We start from the raw sequence: 17288 nt of genomic DNA, 5'->3' as shown, positions 1-17288 counted from the left end.
TGTGTGAGGTGCCTAGCCCCGTGCCCAGCACCCAGCAGGTGTTCCTAAGTGGTGGCCCCACTCTGGAGTCAGTGATGACAGCTGCCCTAGGGGGAGGTCAGGCTGGAGACAAGTAGGCCCAAGGCATGCGGGTTCTTGGGCCATCTTTGAAGCAAGAATGGGTCAGGGGCAAATGGTGGGTATGTTGTTTCTAATGGCTGAGTAATATTCATATGTGTATATATATATATTCCATTATACATATATTCCATTATATATTTATATTCATATATACACACACACACACCACATCTTCTTTATCCATTCATCTTTCGATGGACACCGAGGCTCCTTCCACAGTTTGGCTACTGTGGACATTGCTGCTAGAAACATCGGGGTGCAGGTATCCCGGCGTTTCACTGCATCTGTATCTTTGGGGTAAATCCCCAGCAGCGCAATTGCTGGGTCATAGGGTAGTTCTATTTTTAACTCTTTGAAGGACCCTCCACACAGTTTTGCAGGTGACAGGCACTGAGGGGGGCACTTGACAGGATGAGCACTGGGTGTTATACTATATGTTGGCAAATCAAACTCCAATAAAAAATATATACAAAAAAAGAAAAGAATAGGTCAGGGGAGAACAGCCCCAGTGGGGAGTAGGGGACAGAGAGGTGACCCTGAAGGAACGAAGACTGGGGATGGGTGAGTTCTAGAGCTCCTCGGTGTGTGCACACACACACACACACACATACCCCGCCCACCGCAGCCACAGCTGGAACCCCCCAACCCCGCCGTAATTAGCACCTGGCACAGAAGGGCTGCATCCACAAAACCCAAGACAGGCAAATGAGAGAGCGCCAAGAGGTGTGAGCCTCCTTTCTTTGTCATTTGTACGAGACATCTTGATTGGCAACAAAATATTAATCACTTTTTCACTGCTCTCTTAATGAGAAGCTTTCATGGGCAACAAAATATTAATTTGTCTTGTCTTATCTGTTAAGAATTCTGTTAATGAATTCAGTCACAGAGCTATTACAGAATGCCATCCTAATGACACATGTAATTAAACTTTTCTGACTTGCAAACATCAAGGATGCCTCAAGCATCAGAATAATATTTGATCAGAAAGTAAATGTACCTCCCTAGCCCGGAGCCAAGTGTGAAGGAGCCTCTCGGATTCCCCACTGAGCAGTGTCACCGTCAGGAGCACTCATGAGCCACCCGACATGTGCATGGCTGTCCAGATGGCATACAGGGGAGTCCTCCTCTGGATTCACCAAATGCTGGTGACTCGTAAGCCGTGAACCAGAGTGTAGAGCAAAGACACCCTCCCCAGCCCCAAGGGGTTTGAGGCATCCACAAGCACAGAATTATAATACAGTATGGCATATTCTAGGTTAGAAAGAGGGAGCCAGCTCTGGGGGCCAGAGGGAGAAGTTCTGGCCTCCAGCAACAGGGACAAGCAAGAGAGAGGTCTAAAGGGGCAAGGTGGGGCCAGAACCTGACAGGTTTTGAATGTTAACCTACAGGATCTTGGCCATTCCCTGTGAATGATGGGAACCATAGATTTTTAACTGGGGAGTGACATGGTCAGAAGTTTATCCTATAAGAGTCATAAGTCATCCTATGATGACTAAGACTACATGTGTAACCGAGGAGAACCCCAAATACTGTCAGGCCCCAAAACGAAAGGAGCCTGCTGGGTTCCCTAGTGGCTAGTGGCTTTGAACCGGGAGCAGCACCCCAGGCTGTGTAGGGCTCCGGGCTCAGCGCAGTGCCCTCCACTTCTTAAGGCTGCCAGCAAGCCCCTGGTGTGCCTCAGCCAACCCTTTGCAGGAGGCCTGAGCCTCACTACAGCCCAGGGCCTGATGATGGACGGACGGACAGATGGGCCCTTGGCTGCATCTGGGAAAACAATTCCTCCCCCTCCCCACCCCCAAGATAGACCAGCACTGGGACCAAGAGCCCTCAGAGATGGGGAGCAGCCTCTAGGCAAGGGAGCCCTGGATTATGGCTCCTCCTTCTGTCTGTTTGATGAGGAATCAATAGTTTCTATCCAAGGACACATTCCCCAGAGCTAACGAGAAATGACCTGTAATTTACTTCCTGGCCAAGCTGGTTTCTTTACTAAAGCCGTCGTGGGTCCCGGGGCCTTCAGACCTGGCCGTGGGGCCCCCCACCTCACCTGCAGGGGCCCGCGGCCCACTGCCCCACCTCAGAAGCTAAGGGATGTGGAGGAGGCCTTGGGCCAGAGCTGGAGCTCCAAGGTGTGTCCAGGAGCGTGCCGTGCTGGCGTGGCAGAGGACCGGCCCCCGCCCCCAGGCCCTCCTGTGTGAGCCTGCGGTCTGCTCACCCCGCCTGTGGCCCTGCTCTGCTCACACAACATGTTGTCATATAGGGGAAGAGCGCTCCATCACTCTCAGGGGCCACACCCAGAGCCCCTGGGGGAAGCCTGTCATCAGGAAGCCCTGTGCCCCTAGGAGGCAGTAAGATGCCTGCCCCAAGCCGACAGGAGACCAAAGAGGTTAGCCTTTGAGGACTCTCCAGGATATGAGGTCATACAGTCCTGTGATAGGACAGGGATCTATGGGACATGAGAATCCCACAGAGAAATGAGGAACGCCCCTGATCCCACCGGGCCCCTGGCTTTTGCACCTGGGCCACAGAGCCTTGGCCTTCCCCAGCAAGCCGCCCCGGCAGACCCTGTCTCCTGAAGGCTCACAGCCAGGCTTGGGGGCCTGTCTCAGGGGCAGATCCACACACCCCTTCCCCTTCCCTGCCCTCCATACTAAGTATTCTGGGGGTTGAGAGGGAAGACTGACTCAGTTTCTGCAGGGACTGAATGTGCAAACCCATTTTGGGCCTCAGCCTGCTGCCCAGACCATTCAGCAACCACTCAGGGTGAAGTGAAGTGACGTCCCCAAAGCTAGTCTGCACATCCTTCCTCAACAGTATCACCTGCCCTCTCCTCATAACTGTCTTCCTCCTGATCCCTTATGACCCTCAGGGACAAGGGACCTGCCCGTGAGGACATCCCCAATGACAGATCAAGCTGAGGTGCTGAACCCTTGCTAGGGTCAATGCAGGAGTTCTAACCCGTGTCCAGGGGCCAGGTGTAATGCCAGTCTCTTCACAAGCAGCATGCCATCTACCTCTTGGCACAACTCCATGAAGCAAAGGGGATAAAGTAATTCTGAGAGCCTCAGAACTTGCTGGGGCTGCAGTCAATCTTGCTCTGGGGACATGACCCCCAGCACCCAGCCTTGCCAAGGCTTCACCGTGGGGCCAGCTGGCCCTTCCTCCCCCGCTATGGTGCCCAGGCCCCCACGGGACGTGTCCACTCTGGGGGTGGCCCCACAGGGACCACGCTGCAGGGTTTCATTAGCCCTCTGGCCTCTGTCCCAGCAAAAGCAGAAGGCAGGAGGCTCTGAGCATGGCACAGGGAACTGCCTGGCCAGGACAGTCTCAGGGAGAGGAAACATTTTTCCATTGTATTCGTCTTTTTAAAAAGGGAGTCTATAACAAACCCAGTATATCTCCGATGACTTGAAAGAGCTACTCTTTTCTGTCGGGTTTTTTCCTTCACCAAATCTTGCTATTTGGGGCTTTCAGATGTCAGTAGGCGGAGAACAGTGATAAAAGCAGAAAAACAAAACCCATTAGAACAAAGTATTTGTGGTAGTGTTTGAAGGATGTGTTAAAAGGTTCACTTTTTTTCCCATGCCTAAATGGTATAAAACGAGGAACAAATAACTCTAATGAAGCATATGCTCTCAGCCAGCTCCACTTTGGAAGTGAGTTTATTAAAAAGACCAAAAGAGAATGATTTAGGAGCTCATGACTCATTTAATTTTTTATTGTCTTTATATGAACCAGTCATGAATCCATTGTAAAAAGATGAGAGGCGTTTGATTAGCATGGAGAGCTGTTTGCAACACGATAGACAGGTTGTAGGTTCTGCATTAAAATAATCTCATTAAATGCTTGGGTACATTTTGTTTTAAAATCTTGGAAAACACTATACTTGAGGCACTCAAAGGCTTTGGCCAATTCTTTCCAGCTTACATCAGAAACCCTGGTTGCAGACGAACATCTGGCTCAAGCCACTAGGAATATTGGCCAGAGCTCCACAAGAGACAGGCGCAGAGCCGGGATCCTGCAGACCGTAGAACTCACTGAGGGCTCTCTCCCATCAGGTGCCTCTACTGGGCCTTTGCTTTCTCAGTGGTCTCTTTGGGGTCACCCCTCTTCTCTCATAGTCCTGACTTCAAAGCTTCACTTGTGCTCAGTGATCACATTGGGCCCCATGTCAAAGGCATAGGGTCCCTCAGGGAAGTTCTGAGCTAGCTTCTAGACCCTAGGTGCAGAGTCCCAAGTGCCTGCCCTGTCTCAGCTGTCCTCCCCATCCCCACTCAAGGGAGCTCACATTCAGCCCACTGGCAGGCTTTATTAACTGCAACTGGTAGTACAATAAGCAGCCTCATTACACACCTGCTTGCACACTTGTGTAAATGGGTCTATAAGATAAGTTCTTAGAAGTAGAATGACTACATCCAAGGGTGAGCACGATTTCAGTTTGATTGAAATCACCAAATCTCCCTCGAAAACAAGCTGTCCCAGTTTATACTCCATCCAACAGTATCCAGGCATACCTTGGAGATATTGTGGGTTTGGTTCCAACCACTGCAAAAATGTGACTATCCAATAAAGCAAATATTGTGATAAAGGGAGCCAAATGAATTTTTTGGTACATATAAAAGTTATGTTTATGCCGTATGGTCTCTTAAGTATGCCATAACATATGTCTAAAAAAAGTAACTACTTAATTAAAAAATACTTTCTTGTTGGAAAAAAAGACCATCATCTGAGCTTTCGATGAGTGGCAATCACTGATCACAGATCAGCATAACAAATATAAGAGTGGAAGAGTTTGAAATATTGCAAGAATTACCAAAGGTGATAGAGACATGAAATGAGCAAATACTGTCAGGAAAGTGGCGCTGACTTGTTCTATACACATTGCCACAAACCTTTAATTGGTTAAAAAAAAAAAAAAAAGAAATAAAGAAAGAGTATCTATAAAGGGTGACAAAACGAAGTATGCCTGTATAAGAATTTCAAACATGTATGAGGAGAAAATTCCTGTTTGCAGGTCTTCTTGGTCCCTGAAATGAGCCATGAAAGGAAATTTAATCAAATGTTCCCTGGAGTGTTTCAAGGACAGCAAGAATGCCAGTTGGCTATCAGGGCTCTGAGTGTGGTTCAGGTCAGAGGAGCTGATAGGGCCTTCTCAGAGTAGAGATTCCTGATCGAGCATCCGCCTGGGAGTGTTGCATGTTGCCCAGGTGAAGGTGGCAGGTTAGAGGTGGTCTGGAGCTTCAGGTGATCTCTGCATTGCCTTGTGTCACCTGAGTCCCTCCCTGCCCCAGCTGAGCATTCCAGGCTGATGAGCTAAGGACCCAAGGCCCAAAACTCCCTAGAGGGCCCCACAAGCTACCACTCATCCTGGGGTCCCGGAGTCAAGAGGTGTCTGCCCTCTGGCCTCTGAGGGTGGATAAGCTGAGGGCTCAGAGCGGTGACTCTGACATGAGCTCTCTGGGGCAAGTACCTAGGCACCTGTGTGCACCTGGACATTCACATTTGCCCCCAGGCCTAATGCTCAGCATCCACACAGCCAGGTCAGAATCCCCCTGATTGAACTGTAGAACCCGGTACAAAGTTAGAAACAGCAGTCCACACAAGACCTCTCTCACTCTGGCATCAATTACAAGAGTGGAAAGTACTCAAAACTACCTTCAGGTTAAGTAATTTGCCAGAAGGACTCAACTCACATTTACGGTTTATTACAGGGGATAAGTGTAGGTTACAATCAGTCAAGGGAATGCCTAAGATATTCACCCAGGTCTTTCCCTCCTGGACACTCTCAACAGTGTGCAATCTCTAGAACCTCTGCTCAGCTCACAAACTCCAGGACATGTCCTCTGGGAGGCCTTGAATCTCAGCCTGAGCATCGGGATGTTAGTGATTCAAGGGTGCCCTAGGAAATTCCTGGTACTGCTTTCCTACAAAGCCCCGTCCTCTCTGCTACTCCAGCTCTCAAATTCCAGCTATCTCAAGGGCCCTGTATTCTGACTTCTTTTCCCCTTGTTGTAGTTCCCTGGGTGCTGGTTCTGTGTGCAGTTCTAACAGAGAGCTGGAATGAGTGTGGCCATCATCTCATGTTTTCCTTTTCTCAGAGATCAGAGACTGTGCTTAAAAATGTTGTGTCCTATATTTACTCTATTTTTAGAGTTAGGCTGGGTGTAAGCCTGAAATCTGTTTCTCTGTTTTACCCAGAATGTGAGCTCCTTTATTCTTTGTACATTACTGCTTATGTGGAAGCATCTGTTGATATCATAGACTGAATATTTGTATCCCAGCAAAATTCATATGTTTATGCCTAGCCCCCATTGGAAGGGTATCTATCTGGTGGTGGGACTTTGGGGAGGTGATTAGGTCATGACAGTAGAAGCCTCATCAATGGGATTAGTGCCTTTAAGAAAGGGAGAGTCCTGGCCTCTTCCAGCACATGTAGCTATAGCAAAAAGACAGCCTTCTGAGAACCAGGAAGCAGGCTCTCACCAGACTCCAAATCTGCCAACACCTTGGTCTTGGACTTGTAGCCTCCAGAACTATGAGAAGTAAATTTCTGTGGTTTATAAACAAACAAAAGATCAGCCAAGGGAAGAAGCCCCATGGCACAGAACCCAGGGGGGTCCAGACGCAGAGCTTCCGTTGTTCTCTCCTGGTGCGTCATGGTGCAGTCTTTGTCCTTTCCCTGCACCAATATATAACCACACACATGAGGTACTGCCAGCCAGGGACGCTCACCCAAACCTGGTGTCCAGAGCTCCCACTAGAGCTTGATTATGTACTACTCACATGGATGACCTCTAGCCCCTGGCGCCTGAGGAGACACAACTGGTACTGCACGGGGCAGAGCCCCCATCATAAATCATATATTTGACAGTCTGATGGCCAAAGCCTCCAGGCAAACGAAGGCCAGGCGTCACTCTGGATAACGTTACTTCTTCACTACCCTTCGCTTTAGGGCTCCCCGAGAGCCAGCACCGTCGGCTGACACACCTCCATTCGTTCAGCAATACCAACTGAACTGCACGCTGGGGACAATATGGTAGTACACAGAGAGAGGAGGTGCCTCCTCTTTGGCACTCACAGTCATGAGGGAGAATGATCATATTAACCTGAGTCAGCCAGTGACCCCAGACTCCCTGCAGTCCTGGGGAAGCCAGGAGCCCTCCCCACAGTGACTTCTCTCACACCTGTGACTCCCTGGCCTGGGCCTGGGAATGAGCAAGAGAAATGACCGACTTCGGGTTGCTCCAATGAACCCTAGATGTTCAGCAGCTCCTTAGGGATTACTTCAAGTTGCAGGGACTTCTTACAAGGACTGTGAGCAGGTACATGCAGAGTGGCAAGTATGTCCTTTAAGGGTCTGAAAGGAAGTGGCCAGAGCACGAGAACCCCAGTGTGGGGTTAAGCTATAGAGCCATGAGGTGGGGGCTAGGGGTGCTGTGAGCGCATACCATGCATGCTTACGTGTACTATATGTGTTCACGTGGATGTTTGTGTGTGCCCACCCGGGATGCAGCTCGTCCTTGCTTGGTCTGGATATCGGACATGTGAGGTGCAGACATTTCTGAGGCCAGCCATCATCCAGGGGCTGCATATTGTTCAGTGTTTGGGCTTTCCTGTTAAAATGTTTATGCAGGAGGGATACTAGGGTTAGTGAATTCTAGGGGCTGGAATCAAACCAGCATGGGGAAAAGACCCTCTCCTAGACTCCATCCTCCCCAAAGAGAGCCAGGGCAGAGGGCTCCTGAGAAGCACTGCTCCTGAGAAGGGCTGAGTCAGAAAAGCTCAGCATAAATGATTCTAAACTGAGTGTTAACTTGTACCATTGGCAGTATCATTAACCTAAACTCTACAATCACCCTGGAGTCCTTGCATTGAACATTTAGTCACTAAATATTCAGCATTGATGGTTCATTTTAATATTACTTAAGACTTGAGTCACATGTATCACTATGACAACATCCCCCATCTTGCCTCTGCTTAAATATTGTTTAATACTTAAGTCTCATTTAATTACTTGCTTTATTAAGGGCAGATCCTTACAAAAGAGCTTTTTAAAAGACAAAAACTATGCCTTTTAGTAAAATTGTCTCTTTCCCAAAGACAGATGTGCATCAGTACAAAGAATGGTCTAATATGGCATCTGTTTATTTCTGGAAGGAACCTTGATTTTGCTAATATATTTCTAAGCATCAGAACAACAACAAAAAAGCCATCCATAAAAAGACAATTACAGAGATGCAATCAAGCATTGATAGCAGCATTCAGACACATCTCAAAGAACATTCAGGAGAGGAAGGATTACAGGTTTAGTCTTATGTAGCTTCTTATAAATCAATTTTAAAGTAATTTCCTCACATCCAATGAGGGAAATTTGATTTCAGTAGCCAGTATTCATGTTCCAGAAAACAATATGCACTTTGTTCTATAATTATATGATGCCTATTGTTTTAGCCCAGAGACATTATTTTATTTATTCCCACAGTCAGCTTCTCCCCAGAGCCTAAGCCATAGGCTGGTAACAAGTTAGGTGCTCAAAGGAGACCCGTAATGCATCCAGCATCCCCTAGTGCCCTTGAAGAATGGACGCACACCCCTTAGCACCTGAGTGATCACCCAGGAGTTATGCTCCTGCCGCCAGCAGCAATGAGGAAAAGTAGACAGAGAGGTTAAATGACTTTGCTAGGGGCTCCCCAAAAGTCATCAGCTGAGTCTGAGATCACATGCAAGGGCTTTTCCATCTCTGCCTGCTGCTCAGAGTGGAGTCTTCTCTTTGGCCAATCCCAGCATGCACCAGCCTGAGGAATGAAGCATGGAAAAAGAGACGGGGTTGGGAAACAGGGGCACCGTTCTTGGGATCAGTTCTCTGCCTCCCTGCCAACCACCTCATTTTGACCCCATATCGCTGGCAATGTTCAGGTGGATGGGAAGGCAGGAGGCAGGTGCCTCTGTTGTCAAACCCAAAGAACCAGAACACAGTCCCTGCAGATCGGATCTTGTGTGATCTGATCCATTCACAGAGTATCTGCTGACGGCCCATGAGGAGGTAGGCCCTCCCAGGCACTGGGGACGTGGCAGTGAGCACTATGCAGCACCACAATCCCTGCCTTCCCTGGGGAGCTCCTGTCCTAGTGGGGCGGGGGGGGGGGGGGGGCGGGGGGGGCAGTTACAAATGGTATGCGAAGTGGCAGTAAGTGCCCCAAAATGAGACGTGAGAGGTAGGGGTTACAGATAGGGCAGGCAGATGACATTTGAGCCTGGGTGCAAACCAGACTGACAGCCTTTGGGGAGGAGGGCACAGGATGCCTGGCTCGTGAGCAACAGCAAGGAGCCACAGCGCTGGAGCGGAATGAGCCGGGAGAGTGGAAGGAGTGGGGATACAATGAGACCCTCTAGGGCTGTGACTCGGGGTGCAGGGGTAGGGTCTGGCCGCTGCGTGGAGGACAGAGCGAAGGGGCAGGGGAGGGGGTCCCCACCGTCCCCTAGATAAGAAGATGGAGCCTTGGCCCACCGGTCACAGTGAGGTCATCAGACAAGATCAGATCCTGAATACGCTGTGAAGGAGAGCTCTGCTTCCTCACCCCATGGGCCTGGGCTTTTGTTTCGTTTTCTGGCTTGGGTTTTGTTTTCTTTCCTGAGGATCATCCAAGGCAAATCCATATGAAGCTTCCTAGCTCATGGCTAGCTCGGAAGCCTGGGAGCTGGTGTTCTGACCCTTGATCGGTGCGGACCGCGGCCTTGGCGCACCTCTCAGCCTGAGCAACGTGCGGGCCCGTGACCACGTGACCTCAGCGAGGAGGCAACCGGAGCGAGGGGCCGCCAGAACCCTCGCCGGGCTTCGGGGCTTCGGGGCTTCGGGGCCTCGGGCGAGGATGGGCTGTGGGCGCGACGCCCGGGGAGGCAGTCGAGGGAATGTGCCAGGGCGCCCCCCGCTAGCGGTTCTGGGATTGCTCCTGGGGATGGAGTCGGCCCTGGAACCACCCAGGTGAGGTATAGAGGGGTCCCCGAAGCGGGAACCGCACCCAACTTCCCTGCCCTATTCTCGACACGCCACCTCGCCACAGGGAGCCTTGGAGCCTCCAAGCCAAATCTATTTTCCGCCACACTTAGGTTTTGACACACAAACAGCTTAGACCAGAAATATGTCAGCCCAGAATTGACTAACCATTAACTTTTCATAAGCAACTCAGGTATGAACCCTTTATGACTCTGTTATGACACAGGACAAATCAGCTATCTGGTGTTTTATTTTTATTATCGAAGCTTCCACAGAGTGATAGGAATGGGGCTTTTTTAAACAGAGCAATGCTTCAGAGAAAAGCCGCTGGGCTCTGGCAGCCTCTGCAATACTTTACTCTGGTGGGAGTGCGTCGTGTGGCTTTTTCCTGATAATGAAAGCGGGCTGCGTGCATCTGCGCTCCACCTTGGCCTGCAACACCACCGCCACCACCCCCGCGCCCTCCCCAAGCTTCTCTCTGGGCCCGCGCTCCCTCACCGGGCTAATTAGCCAAAAAGCATCTTCAAAGGACTCAAGATGGTGGCAGTGAGGCCCTTCAGGATGTGAGCAAGGCAGAGGGTCAGGGAGCTGCTCCATGGCAGCTCTGGCACAGCTCTTGTGCCACGGTGACTGGTGGCCTTCCCTCCCTCCCGCCACCAGATGGCTTCTGTGGAGAAGGGCACAGGGAATGGTAAGAGGGGTGGTTTGGTGTTGGCTCCGGGGGGTCAAGAGGAGTTTTGCGCGTCCTGTTAATAATAACCAGTGATACCCCTACGTATGTCATGCTCCCCTCGCTGGGAAAGTATTCACGTGTGTTCTCTTGCCAGATCTCCTCAGCACCCCATGAGGCAGGCAGGTACATGGACTGTCCGCCGCTTGCTGGTGGAGGAACCAGAGCCCAGAGGGACAAGGGGACATTTGGTCAGTGACAGAGTTCAACTAAAATCTGAGTCTCCGGAGTCCCACGCCAGGCTTCCCCTCACCCTCAGCCAGCGTGGCTGGCAGTGCACCGCCCTGTTTCTCACCAGGAAGCCAGGACCTCCTCTGTCCCTGTCGGCTCTGGGCACCACCCCTCAAAGATGTCAAGGAGCTAGCTAACCCCAAACCTGATGAGGAGCCTCCCGGAAACACAGGGTAATGCCACTCTCCAGCATGTCTGCAGGGGGCACCTGGCCAGGGCCCACGCCATGTGCAGGTCTGCAAGAGCACATGCACCTGACCGGAAAGGCCCTGGGGCAGTGCTGCTCAGCCGGGGGGGCTTATCAGGGCACTCTGACCCCCGGCTTCCGCCCCCCTCAACTATTTCCCTTCTCTGGCTATTTTGTTTGCCTTCATTTTCCTCAGAGTTCTGTTTCCCTTCGTGGGTTATCCAGGTCTCTGCAAGCCACTTAGAATTGTTTTGGGATGAAGGTAGATTTGACCCAGTGGTAGGCCATCTACGCCCGCAGGCCCAATCTGTCCCACCACTTATTCTTTTAAATAAATTTCACTGGGAGCGCCTGAGCGGCTCAGTGAGTTAAGCGTCTGACCCTTGGTGTTGGCTCCGGTCGTGATCAGGGTAGTGAGATCCAGTCTCTCCTTTGGCTCTGGCTCAGCCCCAAGTCTACTTGGATCTCTCTCTCTCTCTCTCTCTCTCTCTCTCTCTCTCTCTCTCCCTCTCCCCCCCTCTCTCTCCCTACCCCCCCCCCCCACGCCATTTGGTCATGAGCTCGCTCTCTCTAATAAATAAATCTTAAAAATAAATAAATCTCATTGGAGCTTATGGATGCTCATTAATTTATGTATTATTATGGTTATCTATGTGGTTCAAGGCAGAGTTAAATAGCAGAAACCCTATGGCCCATGAGGCCAAAAATATTTGCTATCTGTCCCTTTAGGGAAAAAAATTCTTGTTTTAATTCCAGTTAGTTAACACAGTGTTGTATTAGTTTGAGGTGTACGGTATTGTGAGTTGGTACTTCCATACATCACCTGGTGCTTGTCACCGTGTGCTCCTTCATCCCCAACACCTATTTCTCCCATCCACCCACTCCCCTCTCCTTGGTAATCATCAGTTTGTCTTCTGTAGTTAAAAGTCTGTTTCTTGGTTTGCCTCTTTTCTTATTTTTTTCCTACACTTTTTTGTTTAGTTTCTTAAATTCCACATGAGTGAAATCATATGGTATTTGTCTTTCTCTGACTTATTTCACCTAGCATTCTACTCTAGTTCCATCCATGTTGTTCCAAATGGCAAGATTTCATTCTTTTTTTATTGCTGAATAATATTCCCTTGTATATGTAGCACATCTTTAGCCATTCATCAGTCAGTGGACACTTAGGCTGCTTCCAGAACTTAGCTATAGTAAATAATGCTGCAGTACACACAGGAGTGCATGTATCCCTTTGAATTAGTGTTCCTGTGTTCTTTGGGTAGATACCCTGTAGTATGGTTACTGGATCCCCATCACCTGTTTCATTCATCCCCCCAGGCTCCTCCCCTCTAGTAACCATCAATTTGTTCTGTGGAGTTAAGAGTCTGTTTCTTGGTTTGCTTTTTTCTCTTTATTTTCCCCTTTGCTAATTTGGTTTGTTTCTTAAATTCCACATGAGTGAGATCATATGGTATCAGTCTTGTTCTGATGTACCTCACTCAGCCTTCTACTCTAGATCCATCCTTACTGTTGAAAATGGCAAATTTCATTCTTCTTTGATGGCTGAATAAAATACCCCATTGTGTCTGTATACCACATCTTCTTTATCCATTCATTTGTTGACGGATACTTGGGCTGTTTCCATAGTTTGGCTATTGTGGACATTGCTGCTATAAACATAGGGGTGTGTGTATTACTTTCATTTCATAGTTTTATATTCTTTGGGTAAATACCTAGTAGTGCAACTGCTGGGTCTGCAGGTAGTTCCTAGTTTTAAGTTTTTGAGGAATCTCCATACTGTTTTCCAAAGTAGCTATACCAGTCTACATTCCTACCAACAGTGCATGAGGATTTTTCTCCACATCCTTACCAACACCTGTTGTTTCTTGTGTTGTTGATTTTTAGTCATTCTGACAGGTGTGAGGTGATATCTCATTATGGCTTTGATTTGCATTTCCCTGATAAGTGATGAGCATCTTTTCATGTGTCTGTTAGCCATCTGTATGTCTTCTTTGGAGAAATGTCTGTTCATGTTTTCTGCCCATTTTTTCTGCCCATTTTTTAATTAGATTATTTGGTTTTTAGGTGTTGAGTTTTATAAAAAAAAAAAAAAAAAAAAAGCTTGCCAGCCCTACACAAGGCCATCCTGCAGAGCTTCTCAGCAGGTGGATAAGAACCCCCAGGAAACCTGCCAAGCAGGCTCAGGATTAGTAGGAGGAAGAGGTGAGCTCCAATCTTAAAAAGTGAGAGCAGCAAGCAGGGAAGGTGTTCCAGCCTGGCCACAGAGGTGAATGAGGCCTTAAGTGGATATACAAGTTCCAGGCAGACAATAAGGAAGACCAATGAAGTTCCTGTTGCCCAGGCCGGCACAGCCCTGCAGGCAGCTCTGGCTGAGCAAGGGGGCTCAGCTGCAGGGTTTGTTTTCCTGCAAAAGCAGGACAACTGGCTCTCCTTCCCAGCCTACTTAGTAGAGAGGCCAACCTCGTTGTCTTCCTCACCCTGTGCAGGACTTCGGAGAGGACAACTCCCTCTACATCACCAAGGTGACCACCGTCCACATGGGCAACTACACCTGCCACGCCTCCGGCCATGATGAGCTCTTCCAGACCCACGTCCTGCAGGTGAATGGTTAGTAAATGGCTCCATGCATGTCGTCCCCTCAAAGCGTTCCCAAAATGCTGCTCACAGCAACCCTTCCCACTTCTATATTCTATCTGAAAAATGTGTCTGAGTCCAATAAAACCCATCTCTCTCAGAAGTAAAGGGAGCAGTGGAGAAAGGGCAAAACCAGCCAACTAGTTTCTCTGGCTTCACCCAGAAGCCACCTCTGATGAAGTGATAGTGGTGCGGGGGGTGAGTCATTTGGGCTAGTCATGTTCAGCAGCTGAGGCTCTAGCAGAACCCTGTAGAATGTGCCCTGCCCATGCCACAGTGACAGCCAGCAGCTGTGCTCTTGGACCCTGTGAGTAGCAGACGCTAAAAGACACCACTGCTCTTCTGGGTGCTATGCACCCATATCACTTGGCCAGGGAGGCAGGACTTCCTCCAGCAGGGGCTGGTTCCCATCTCCCTCCCCAAAAGGCTCACCAAGCCTCCACTTGGCCCGCTAAGACAGAACCTGAACAGGCTCAGGAGGTTTTCGTTGCTTCTCAGGGACCCCTGAGTTGCCAGGACTCCTAGAGGCTGGGAATAATAAACCCCTCCTGATGACAACTCCTGATGACAACACCAACGATTAAAATAGTGTTTTCTAAGCACTTACTCTAGCCAATCCCTGTGCTAACACATCACATGCACTTTGCTAGTCAGTATGTCGTTTCAACTCAGGTTATGGAGAAATCTCTAGGTAAGGCCATTGGTCTGGAGTCACACCACTGGTGGGTGTCTTCCTAGACCTGGGACTGTGCTTTGACCTCTGCATCACACTGCTGACTGGCCCATCCTGGCCTCTCCAGCCCTCAGAACAAATAAGCCATCACAATGCAAAGCAGATCAACACCCGAGAGAAGTTAGACTCGCCCAGCCAGGCTTGGGCCAGCAGCTGTGCTCTTGGACGCCTAGCACTAAGCAGGGTGTTCTTGTGTCAGTGTGGAAACTTCAAGTCAGCCCTAGAGCATCTGTGCCAGCTGGTGCTCAGGGCTTCTGCTCTGAGATAAAGTGAGCAAGGTGTTAAGAATAATTACATAATGAGGCTCAATTTCACTTAACTCTGGAACCAGGGTAACAAGCCATTAAGGACACCTGGGTGAGCTCAGCTGGAGTCTACATTTACCCTACAGGATGTTTGAGGGATTTTTATAGCCATACACAGCTAACCCATATCTTCGTATTTCCCTTGACCTGGGACGTATTTAATTGGGGTTTTGTAGCTGTGCTCACAGGCTTGAATGCAGGCCTGTGATAATGTCACTGGATTGCCGCAGAAATAACCCAGGAGTTTCTAGTTATGACAGCCCCTGGGGGAGTTAACCCCACCTCAGTTTAGGGCCAGTGTGAAGTGTGGCCAGCAGGCAGTGCGCAGGGCTCTCCTCCAGCAGGGGCAGAGCGCGTGCTTTGCGGTGGGAAGAGGGCTTTTCCATCTGAAACTGGCAAGTGATGCCCAGCATGGTACAGTGTTGGTGACTGGTTGGGAAACAGCTCTATGTGGTTTGTCCCAGGCCCCTCAGGTCCTCAGACAAGCCTGGAGAAGGGAAATGAACCAATATTCGCAGATTTTTAATTCTGCCCTTTGCATCCTGCCCTCACTTCACAAGAATGGCGGGTGTGGCGGGGGGTGGGGTGCAGGGAGTGGGGGGCAGGTGCCACAGGGAGATGGCTTGAGCCTTGTCCCCTTTATTTCCCCCAAATGACTCTCTCAGGGGAGGGGAGCCACCTGTGGAGGGGGAGGGACCTGAGTATGTCACAGGTAAGAGTCTATACTCGCCTCAGGAAGAGACTCTGGTCCTAGGTGCCTTCATACACTAAGTGGCAAGTCCATGGTGCTCGGGGTGCCCTTCTGCCCCATCCTGCCCAGAATTCTGAGACTGAGGTCATGATGTGGATGAGCCAGTTTGCCACTCCCAGCTCTGAATCTAAGAGCAAGGCCCGGACCCAGAAGCACCAGGAGGGATTGCTGGGCCTCTCCCACCAGGTGTGAAGCAGGCTGTGCAGCTGGCATTGGAGAGTCCTGTTCACACCATCCCCAGCCACCTCTCACCCCCACCCTGGAGCTCTGCCATTATCCAGTCTCCAATGAGGATGCTTTTGACCCAAGGGAGTCCACACATATCAAAACCTCCCATTGGGAACCAAAAGAGGCCACTTGAGATCCATTTCTTAACTGCTGATGGATTGAAGGCTTCTCTTCCAGTGGAAGCACTATCAGCAGTCGGAGGGAACATGCTGGGACCTCTGTACTTTGTGATAGTGTCCTATGTCATTAATTTGGCCCCTTGAGCTTAGCTCCCATGACAGCCAGACAAGGTCACTTGGGTGGCCCTAGCTCCAGTAGCCCACAAGGTTCCTGGGCTAGGCTGACTCCCAGGCACTTGGGGGTGACATGGGGGACCACTAACCAGCCCGCTCAAGGGCACGCCATACTAAAGTATGCCTGGAGTTGCCTCCCAAGGACAGATGTCCACTGCCTGCTGACCTGGGAATAAGATGCAAGGCTTTCCAAGTATTTTAGAAGTTAGGTTGCTGTGTTGGGGAGAGAGAAGGGAAATGTCCTACGTAGAAAGATGGGAAGTTGTTGAAAATAGAATGGTATGAAAGAGACCATTATGATAGCTTCTACTGAACACCTCCTGTGTGCCATCCCTGTTTCAAGATTGAGGTAACTAGCACTCAGAGAGATGCAGTGATCTCAGGATCCCAGGACCCAGCCCTGCAGTTGCCAAGCAGATTTTGACTCCAGAGCTCAGACTCCTGACACCTGCCCTGCCCTACCATACCCATCCTTACCAGGGCACAGTGTTACTGCTATTGGAGAATCTGGGTGTCGGATACAGATGTGGTCATTCAGCAGCTCAGCATTGGGCTGCAGCAGACTACACCCTAGGGAGGGCAGGGGACGGGCACCCTGCCTCATTCCCCTCTGCCCCTAGTGCTGCACTCAAGCCTGGCTGGAAACAGATGGCATCATGAGCACATGATGACCAGGCCACAGCAGTGACCCCTGCCTCAGTGGAACTGAAGTTGGCAAACCGTGTGGCTCAGATGTCCAGCTCCGGTGGGGCTCAGCCCATCCCAGTGCAGAATCCCAATGGTGCTCCAGGTCCCATACGAGGGCCGGCGTACCGTGGAAGCCCACAGTGGCAGTAGGTGCAGGGGGCTCTGCAGGCTGCAGCTTGGTGCCAAGGCTTTCAGGCAGAGCTGCTGGGAAGGCTGAGAGGGCACTGTTGGTGCTCAGGACAAAAGGAATGCTGCCTAGCCGAGGAGTCTCCTGAAGAAGGGGGAGAGAAATCAGCAGCCAAAGTTACCTGGGGCGTTTGTTCCCTTTTGCCATTCATCCCAAGCATGATTGAAAACTATGGAAAAGGTCCCTGAGCTGCCAGGGTGAGATATGG

General features: G+C 50.2%; 1 protein-coding gene across 6 annotated transcripts in view; it reads left to right on the top strand.

Moving 5' to 3' along the window:
* The window catches only part of FSTL4 (follistatin like 4), a 398360-nt gene that overhangs the window by 339792 nt on the left and 41280 nt on the right, over nt 1-17288 (top strand). For all 6 annotated transcript variants that reach the window (XM_025432162.3, XM_025432161.3, XM_049091764.1 and 3 more), the window contains one exon: nt 13749-13869. In XM_025432162.3, coding sequence (XP_025287947.1) covers nt 13749-13869 — 121 coding nt within the window. The remainder of the gene's footprint in view (nt 1-13748; nt 13870-17288) is intronic.

This window comes from Canis lupus, chromosome 11 (genome assembly GCF_003254725.2).
Source record: "Canis lupus dingo isolate Sandy chromosome 11, ASM325472v2, whole genome shotgun sequence".
Classification (NCBI taxonomy): Eukaryota; Metazoa; Chordata; class Mammalia; order Carnivora; family Canidae; genus Canis; species Canis lupus.
This window is presented reverse-complemented; position numbering and strand designations above follow the sequence as displayed.